The sequence below is a fragment of the Nannospalax galili genome, unplaced genomic scaffold (assembly GCF_000622305.1).
Source record: "Nannospalax galili isolate Female #2095 unplaced genomic scaffold, S.galili_v1.0 scaffold870, whole genome shotgun sequence".
In the NCBI taxonomy this organism is placed as follows: Eukaryota; Metazoa; Chordata; class Mammalia; order Rodentia; family Spalacidae; genus Nannospalax; species Nannospalax galili.
This window is the reverse complement of record NW_008329130.1, coordinates 1,477,952-1,488,086: the sequence shown is the minus strand read 5'-3', so window position 1 is coordinate 1,488,086 and position 10,135 is coordinate 1,477,952. Positions and strand designations below refer to the sequence as shown.

Sequence of the window (10,135 nt, the reverse complement as noted above, 5' to 3'; positions counted from 1 at the left end):
GGCTTTGTGAGACAGGGCCTCCCTGTAGTCCCAGCTGACCTGAACTCACTATTTAGACCAGGCTGGTCTTGAACTCACAGAGATCCGCCTGCCTCTGCCTCCTGAGTGCTGGGATTAAAGGCGTGTGCCACCACACCCGGCTTGTAGGTGCTTTTTATAAGAGCCAGGACAGTGGTCTTGGAAAAGACTGTGATGGAAGAGGGGGGAAAAATTGTCTAAAGCAATTTTTCCACAAAAAGTGGTAGAAAATAAGGGGGTTAGAAAATTGTAGCTATTGGGAGATTTTAATCCTCGTACAGCTTTTCTAGCTTACAGCTGTATAATAGTGCATGTGTTTAGTAAGGGAGGAAGTAGTGAGGAGAGGAGGGTAGAAACCCATCGGAGTAGAGTGGACAAGGTGCTGTTGCAGCTCCGTGGTAGTTGGGTGTCTCCTGTCCAGCCAGGACTCCTCACCTCTACTATAGAGAGACTTGGAAGATGTCTTCCTCTTCCCCACCAAACCTTGCTGTAGCATGACGTCACTTGTGGTTTAATAGCACATAAAGTGCAGGGTGGATGACAGGCACAGCTGGCGAGACAGGGAGATTCAGGTGGGTGCCAAAGAATTCCTTCAAGCTGCCTTTCCTTGGTGACCCGTGAAGGTCCACACTGCCCGGTAACATCTGTGGATCTAAAGGAGGCCTGGCCCTGTCAGAGACAGTGATTTCCCAGGCCTGTGAGGCGGACACACCAGTGACACAAGGGCAGAAATGCATCTTAGTTGGGGCCTGCACTTTCCTTTCAGAGTGCTGGGGGTGCTGGTTGTCAGCCATTTTCTTTCTGTTGGCCCTAGGTTGATTAGGGCCTTGCCTGCTTTGTTTTGTTAAAAAACAGTTTTAAGGGGGCTGGAGAGATGGCTCAGCGGTTAAGAACACTGATTGTTCTTGCAGAAGACTCAGGTTTGAATCCCAGCACCCACATGGCAGCTAACAACTGTCCGTAACTCCAGTCCCAGGGGACCCGACAACCTCTTCTGACCTCCACAGGCACTGCACAACATGGATGTACTTACCTATATATAGGCAATACACGCATATACATACAATAAAAATAAATAAATAAAATTTTTTTAAAAAAACAAAAAAAAAGTTTTAAGCCACGTGTGGTAGTGCACACCTTTAATCCCAGCACTCGGGAGACAGAGGCAGGCGGATCTTTGTGAGTTCAAGGCCAGCCTGGTCTACATAGTGAGTTCCAGGACAGCTGGGGCTACAGGGAGACCATCTCTCAAAAAAAAAGAACAAAAAAAAACCAACCCAGTTTTAGAGATTTTGGGGAGGGGGGTGCGTGTAGAAAGATGTAAGGCTTGAAGCACCCAGATGTAGAATTAATCCCTCAGCCAGGTGTGGTACAGGCCTGTAATCCCAGGAGGGGAGGGTAGGCAAAAGGATAGTTGCAAGTTTGAGGCCAGCCCGGCTACCCAGTGAGAACCAGGTCAGTGACAAATACATAGCAAGACTGTCTCAAAACAAAAAATAACAGGCAAAGAAAGATTTCCTAAAAATAAAAAATCAGTAAAAAAGAAAAAAGAGAAAGGTTTCATTTTCTCCTTGAGAGATGGTAATCTTGTTTTGTTTCGACATGTCTTATTTTCCTAGGGGGCAGCAGAAGAAGAAAATGGCAGGGAAATGAGAGGAGAGTCAGTAAGAGCCTCCCCTCCCTGGGTACCAAGAGTACCGAAGACAGCTGTCCAGGAAGTTGACAGAAAGATGCTGAGATGCAGTGCCACTGTACTCTGCCCCACTGGGAGGGGGATGTAACAGGTGGTTTCTGAACCTAAGGAAACCTCCATATAGGAACTCTAGGGACTCGAGTACCATTGGTGGCCACGTCTGGCTGGGTCCCTGCAGGCAGACTCTGCTCTCAGAGCAGAGTGCTGGATCAACCTTTATGAAGTATTGTTTATTAACTCTGTTTTCCATTAGAAAAGAAAAAAGCACACATCTTAGCTAGACCTCTCCCATTCACTCTTTCCTGATTAATTGTTCCTTCATCATAAAGTTAATGTGCTTAATTTTTGGATTTTTTCCCACCTTTTTTTCTTTGCGGGGTGAAGGTCATGTAGTATCAGATGAACGAGTTTTGCAGGGGTGAGATGAGCATTCGCACAGTGCTGTGCCACCATTGTCTTCTGTTTAGTTCAAAAACATGTTCATCAACCCAAAAGGAAGACTGTCCATTTCCTTTTCCTGTTGCAGGATTTACCTGTCTCCTGATTCTGGAGACTTTAAAAATGGAGTAAGACAATGCCTAACCTTTTGTGTCTGTCTCCTTCTACTTAATAATGTCTTTTAAGGGGGCTGTGGATAGAGCTCAGTGATAGATAGAATGTGTACTTAGACTGTATGAATGAGCTCTGAGTTTGATCTCCACCAGTATAAGAATTTTTTTTTGAGGCAAGGTCTCATGTATCCTGAAGTTTTTAAAAAAAAATTTTAATGTGTATGATTGTTTTGCCTGTATGAATTTAAGTGTACCACATGCATGCATGCCTGCAGAGGCCAGAAGAATCATACCCCCTGGAAGTGGTATGGTGGTTATGAGCCACCATGTGGATGCTGGGAACCAGGTCCTCTGCAAGAGCAGCCAGTGCTCTTAACCTCTGAACCATCTCTCCAGCCCTGAAACTGAAGGTTAAAACATGAAAAGGCTGGAGAGAGAGATGGCTTAGAGGTCGGGAGTGGATGCTGCTCTTGCAGAGGACCCAGGCTCATTCTCAGTACCATGTCAGACAGGTAACAGGAAGCTCACAACAGGAGCTCACAGCCACCTGTAACTCCAGCTCCAGGGGATCTGACACCCTTTTCTGGATTCCAAGGGCACTGCATATACTTGCGCGAACCCAAACACAGACCAAGTACATACACATAATTAAAATAGTTGTGGTGGCACATGCTTTTAATCCCAGAACTCAGGAGGTAGAGACAGGTAGATCTCTGGGAGTTCAAGGCTAGCCTGGTCTACATAGTTAGTCCCAGGCCAGCTGGGGCTACAGGGAGACCCTGTCTCAGAAAAAGACCAAATAAATAAATAGTCCAGGCATATTGGTTGCACACACGTTTTATCACAGCACTCAGAAGGCAGAGGCAGGTAGATCTCGAGTTCAAGACCACCCTGGTCTACATAGCAAGCTGCAGGTCAGCCAGGGCTACATAGTGAGACCAAAAAAACCCTCAATAACAACAAAAGGAAAGATGAAAGATTGAGGAATTTCTGTTCCTACTTGAAAAGATGTCCATCTGTGTGGATGCAGATAAGAATGGCAAGTTCCCCCACCCCACCACACCACCCCTGCCCAGAAGTTCACAAGGTGAACAGTAGTGTCAGCCCAGGCCCCTGCAGTGAAGCAGGTTCTAAAGTTAGAACAGAAGTTCCTCCAAGTCCAGTCCAGATGACTCATTGCAGTTATACTGGGGGTTAGGGAGGGCCTGCTGGCAAAGATGGCATCACTTTGCCTGGCACCTAGCTCCTTGCCTGTGTCACACTCACTAAGTCTCACAGATGTGCAGTCTTACAGATCAGGGAAGGAAAGAGCATTGAGCAGTGGAGCCATAGGTTGAGCAAAGTCTGAGACATAGATAGACATATGTATACTTAACTGCGATTTGGTTTTGATCTCCGTTCTTTGGTGTTGCTCCATATGATGAGAGATTGTGGTCCTGCTGCAGGGTCTCAGGTTGAACTCTTCTACTGGGTATTTGTAGTATCTTCATAAGTCAGCAAGTATCCAGTTTTTGCCATAAATACAGAGCACGCTATGCTTTGATGCCTTGTGGTGGCAGTGATGTTTACATAGTTGGGATTGGGGGGTAGGTTACTGGCCCATTTTACACCTAAAGAACCTGGCTTGGGCAAGTGAGGGAGGGGTTTGCCTCAGACTGTACTGGCTGGGGCACGATGGAGCTTAAATTCACATCCAGGTTTGTCTGGGTCCATTGTGGGCACTCTAATCCGCCCTTCCCACTTCTGTTACAAATTGTGTCTGATCCAAGACGCATTCACCTGCTTCTTGGAGTGCTTTAATGCCAGTGGAATTCCTGGCATTTAACATTGCTGTGGGTGGTGGTGCTTGCTTGCTTGTTTAATGAGACAGGGTCTCACTTTTTTTTTTTTCCCTGGCCTTGAACTTGCCATCCTCCTGTTCCAGGCTCCTGAGTGGTAGAATTATAAATATGATGGCTGCCAAGCCCAGCTTAAGTATCTTAAAGAAATAATAATAAATAGAACAAAGCTCCCTATAAATAGGAATAAGATTGGCTTGTGTATATGTGTATTTTGGTTTTTAGGCTTACCCAGGCTTACCTTTATGGAAGAGAGCTGGAATTCCACCTCCTCTTATGGACTTCCAGGGCTGTGCACTATCCCAAAGAGCCTGAAATAAAGTCAATTTCCTGATCTTTCCACTGTTTAAATTTTAAAAGAAATGCTTGCTAACCCCCAAAGTTAAAAAACACCCCAGTTTTCTTAACCCCACTGCTCTTCCCATAGATGACCTTGGGCAGTTGCTGTGTGTTCTGGTCTGTATTTATAACCGTAAAGAGCACATAGAGCACACCCTCACAACTGCAAGGAGGACTAGGATAGAGAACATACCATTGTATATAACTTTTAGGCACAAAAGACCACAAGTGGACCCCCCTTGGACATCTGAGAAGGTTTTTTATTTCAAGTGTATTCACATCTTATGTCATTGTCTTCATCCCCAGAGATCCTACAGCAAGGAACTATTTGAGGAAGTCATCTCAAAGATGCGAAAGGCAGGGATCAAGTCAACCATTGCAATTGAGAAGTTTAAACTTCTCGCTGAGAAAGTGGAGGAGATAGTGGCCAGGAATGCCCGAGCAGAAATCGACTACAGCGACGCTCCTGATGAGTTCAGAGGCAAGTAGCCACACGTGCTGGTGCTGACTCCTTTGAATTTTTTGTTTTGCTGAGGCGGGTTCTCGTTATGTAGCCCAAGCTGGCCTGGAGCTCGCCAACATCTGAGATTAAAGGCTTGTGCTGCTGTGCCCCACTTAACTCCAAGTATGTAAAGCTGAGAGGGCCTGTCTGTGCTTTTGTTGCTTCGTGGTTTGCTATAGTTGTTCCTTGAGAGAACAGCTCAAGGTGTGAAATAAGGTGTGCCTTTCTTAGCTCATGTTGTAAAGTTTTTTAAAAAATTACATATATACATATGTATATATTACATATACATATACATATATATATGTCATCCTAGCCAGTGCATGTGGCACATGCCTTTAACTTTTTCTTTATTATTTTTATTTTATGTGTACGAGTGTATTGCCCTCATGTATGTGAGTGCACCCCTGTCGTGCAGTGCCTTGGAGGTCAGAAGAAGGCTTCAAATTCCCCTGGAACTGGAGTTAAGGATGGTTCGTAGCTGCCATGTGGGTGCTGGGAATCGAACCCCGGTCCTCTGCAAGAGCAGTCAGTGCTCTTAACCACTGAGCCAGCTCTCCAGCCTGGCCCAAACCTTTAATCCCAGCACTCAGGGGGCAGAGGCAGGCAGATCTCTGAGTTCAAAGTCAGCCTGGTCTACATAGTGAGTTCCAGGCCAGCTGGGGCTATAGGGAGACCCTTTCTCAAAAAGACCAAAAAATTAAAAAATATCCTTAGCATGATTTCAAACCAGTTAACTGTGAGGATTTTAAAGGTAGCTCTGCCTTTGTAAAAAGGAGTCGGAATTCCCACTTTCAGAGAATGCTAAGAAGTTCTAAACCAAAGGTCACCAGCCTGGGGTGGAGCAGTAGCTTGAAGGTCCTTTCTGTTCCCCTCTCAGCAGTAGTGACAGCACAAGGCAACATAAAGCACGTATTTATTTATTTTTTCATATTTTATTTATTATTTTTATTTTATGTGCATGAGTGTATTGCCTGCATGTAGGTAAGTGCACCCATGTTGTGCAATGCCCACGGAGGACAGAAGAGGCTGTTGGATCCCCTGGAACTGGAGTTATGGGTAGTTGTTAGCTGCCATGTGGGTGCTGGAATTCGAACCTGGGTCTTCTGCAATTACAAGCAGTGTTCTTAATCACTGAGCCATATCTCCAGCCCCTGCTTTTGTTCTTTTAAAGTTTTACCCTCCATCATCAGTTAGTTGGCTCTATTTTGTTTCTGCAGACCCTCTGATGGACACCCTGATGACTGACCCTGTGAGACTGCCCTCTGGCACCATCATGGACCGCTCCATTATTTTGCGACACCTGCTGAACTCCCCCACTGACCCCTTCAACCGCCAGACCCTGACTGAGAGCATGCTGGAACCAGGTAGGGAGGTACAGCTTGCCTTGAGCCACCAGAACCCCAAGGGATTGAAGCCAGGCATGCTGCAGGCCTGTAGTCCCAGCTGCTTGGGAGGTTGAGGTAGGATAGTTCAAGGCCAGCCTAGACAACTTAGTGAGACACTGTCTCGAAATTTGTAAAAAGTAGAGAGTCTAGGCCTATAGTCAGTGGCAGTGGTAGACTGCTTGCCTAATGTGTAAGACCCCATGTTTAGTTCCCAGTACCAGCACCAAAGAGAGAGGTGTGGGGAGGACATTGACCAAATCCAAAAAATACCCAGTTTAAGCTCTTTTTATGGAAAAGACACAAAGCACTCTGCTCATTTCTGCTGTGGATGGACAGAGTGAATGGCCTTTTCTTTCCACTTGGGTAGAACTACAAGCTGAAGAGCCCTCCCGTCTAGGCCATTAATCCCTTTCTTTTCTTCTGTCCTCAGTGCCAGAGCTGAAGGAGCAGATCCAAGCATGGATGAGAGAGAAGCAGACCAGCGATCACTAAGCCGTCCCTGCTCGCCGCTGCTGGAAGCAGCCACTCCAGCCAGGCTGAGGCAGCTCCCGTGCAGAGCTACTGCTCAGACCTCCAGCCGGATGTGGCCAGATACCGAGAGCCCACCCGAGTGACCAAACAGGAGAGATCTGAGGGACATGAGTGAGAAGAGGAGCCCGATTCCTGTACATATATTTAAGTGACAAACACAGTCAAAAGCTTGAGGGACGAGTTTTACGATGGCCCGTGTGGTAAAGCACATCCTTGGCCTGTCACACCTCGGGGCTTTTGTAGCAAGTCTTTCAGTGATGGCGAATGGTCTGGGCAGCATCTCCCTCATCTTTTGTTTTGTTTTTTTTTTTTTGTTTTGTTTTTAATCCAATATCCGTTGATTTGATTGTGATTAGAGAACTCGGACATTTTGCTGCTAAAGAATCTTCCCTCTGCCCCTACTTGCACTGCTGTGGATTTTTTAAAGAGAAGCGAAAACAGAAGCAGACTTTCCCCAGGCCCTCCCAACATACATTCTGTGAGATAACTGTGCCTGCGACAAAGTGTCAATCTTGGGATCGTATTTTTATATCATATTCACATATTTGTTTTTTTAATTGGTGTTAGATGACATGATTAATAAAAAAGGCAAGATATTTTCAGAATTTGAATTTCAGGTTTTTTTTTTTCTTTTGAAATGTCCCTTTTAAATTTTTTTATTATAAACAAAATGAAGAGAATCCTGTTGTCTGGTCCTTCTAACAAGCCCTCAATTAGGCGTCTAAGGAACAGGTGCAGCAATGGAATGGCTTAAGTTTATCAGGACTCATGTGACTTATGGGTTTGGGGGAGGGGAGGGTTGTTTTTTGTTTTCTTGTTTTTTTAAATCCTATGTGACAATTCCAAGCCTATACCATAATCCTATGAGGATAAATAAAGTCCTCAACCCAGGGTTCATTTGTATGATGTGTCCTTTTGGGTTTGGCCTTACCAAAGCAAAAAAGGGTACAGGAAACGTTGAAGTCTGTGTGCTTGTTTACACACCCAGATAAACACCTCCACACAGAGCACACGAGCAGGAAACTATGTATTACCAGTCCCTACACAACATACTTGAATTCTCCTTTGGGGTAAAGAAGGATTGGAAACCATAAAGTGTTTGAAGAAATGAAGCCTACAAAAACATACTTTCTTTTCTTCCCTCCCCCTCCCCACAGAAAATGTGCTCTGTTCATTTCCTAACGCAAACTGAAATAAATGGTGATACCCATTCAGAAGGAATCTTCTGTGAGTCTTCTTTTGTGGCAGGAAAGGGGTGGGGGCAAACAAGCCAAGTGAGGACCTGTGGAGAATCAGGATTGCTGTTCTTAAAAACAGTGAGGCCGGGCATGGTGGCGCACACCTTTGACCCCAGCACTCAGGAGGCAGAGGCAGGCAGATCTCTGTGAGTTCAAGGCCAGCCTGGTCTATATCATGAGTTCCAGGACAGCTGGGGCTACAGGGAGACCCTGTCTCAAAAAGACCCCCCCCAAAAAATAAAAATAAAAACAGTGAAATAGCTTTGAGAGTAAAGGTGCTTGCTGCCAGGACTGACGACTTGAGTTTGATCCCTAGAACAGTGGGAGGAGAGAACTGATGCCCACATGTTGTCCTCTGACCTCCACATCCACACCATGGCATGCTCACCTCCCCCCCCCACACACACAATCAATCAATGTAAAAAAAATTTCTATACTTTAAAAGTCTTCCCAGGGCTAGAGAGATGGCTCGGTGGTTAAGAGCACTGGCTGGTCTTGCAGAGGATCTGGGTTCAGTTCCTATCACCCACACAACAGCTAACAATCATCTGTAACTCCAGTTTCAGGTGATCCTGTACCCTCTTCTGACTTCCACAACATGAGTACACCTACCTACATACAGGCATTATATTCATACACATAAAATAGAAATAATAAAATATTTTTCAAAATAATAGTAAAACCGCTGGGCATGGTGATGCACGCCTTTCATCCCAGCACATCTCTGTGAGTTCAAGGCCAGTCTGGTCTACTTAGTGAGTTCCAGGCCAGCTGGGGCTACAGAGAAACCCTGTTTCAAATATGTGTGTGTGTGTGTGTATACATACATATACACACACAAATTTGGCCTGGGATGTTAGTGTTAGGACAGTATGCCTGGCATGCATGTAGGTTTGGGTTTGGACCCCAGTATCACAGAAAAACATACAATTTAGTCATTGTAGGAAATATTAGACAATGTACGAATTTAAAAATCACAGCTGGGCGTGGTGGCACATGCCTTTAATCCCAGCGCTCAGGAGGCAGGGGCAGGTGGATCTCTGAGTTCGAGGCCAGCTTGGTCTCCATAGCAAATCCAGAATCACTCATGATCCCATCATTCAGATGTTTCTGTTTACTTTTTACAAGGCGTAGTTATACACAAGCCTAAGTTAATCTACTTAGTCTACCTTGTCTAGTCTTATTCATGGATCTCACAATTGTGGATTACTCATCTCTCCACCTGTAGGGGGCCCCGTTTCCATCCTCAGACGGCAGAGTTGCAGCTTAGTGTTGGATCTGCAGAATTTAAGCGTTCTAAAGGGCTTTCTATCAGGAATGGTGGGGTGTTGATGCAGTCAATCACCCTAAGTCTAGGGGAAAAATGTTTGGGATTTCTATACTTTATTTGTTTTATATGTATGAGTGTTTTGCTTGCATGTATGTAGGTGCACCCATGTCAGACAATGCCTGAGGAGGCCAGAAGAGGGCATGAGATCCCTTGGATCTGGAGTTGTGGACAGTTGTTAGCTGCCAAGTGAGTGTTGGTAGCCAAACCCAGGTTCTTTGCAAGAGCAGCCAGTGCTCTTAACCACTGAGCCATCTCTCCAGCCCAAGATTTCTGTTCTTAAAATCTTAGGGTGGCCATTTACAGAAGCTTATATTTGCCTTCTGTTTGGTAATTATTGGTATTATAGTCCAAACTGTTTCAAAGTAGCTGTGCGCTGAAAGGAATCCTCCTTGTCAAAGAGGAAGGGAAGCTGAGACTCCCATCAGTGGAAGGGGGGAGGTCCATGATACACAGTAACATGAAATGAAAAAGACCGACTTCTCATTGCCTCACTGTTGTGCAGGTTCTAAAAGGGGTTTGGAAGAGTGCCTTTTCGTGTCCTTCCGCAGTGCTGAAGTTCGAACTCAGGACACTGTATGCTAGCCAGGCACTTTACCAGACGAGCTGCATCTCTGGCCACTAGAAGACCTGAAACCCGGGTATATTTTTGTACACTTTGGGTTTGTCACATCAAATGGTGAATTGTATGGTTTTCCTTCTGGACTCCT

The 10,135-nt window shown here is 45.4% G+C and overlaps 1 protein-coding gene across 2 annotated transcripts in view; it reads left to right on the top strand.

Annotated features, from left to right (window-relative positions):
• The window catches only part of Ube4b (ubiquitination factor E4B), a 132,964-nt gene extending 124,883 nt beyond the window's left edge, over positions 1-8,081 (top strand). For both annotated transcript variants that reach the window (XM_008831837.3, XM_029562872.1), the window contains exons 25-27: positions 4,746-4,920; positions 6,162-6,308; positions 6,760-8,081. In XM_008831837.3, coding sequence (XP_008830059.1) covers positions 4,746-4,920; positions 6,162-6,308; positions 6,760-6,821 — 384 coding nt within the window. In that variant the 3' untranslated portion in view covers positions 6,822-8,081. The remainder of the gene's footprint in view (positions 1-4,745; positions 4,921-6,161; positions 6,309-6,759) is intronic.
• The last annotated feature ends 2,054 nt before the right edge of the window (positions 8,082-10,135 follow it).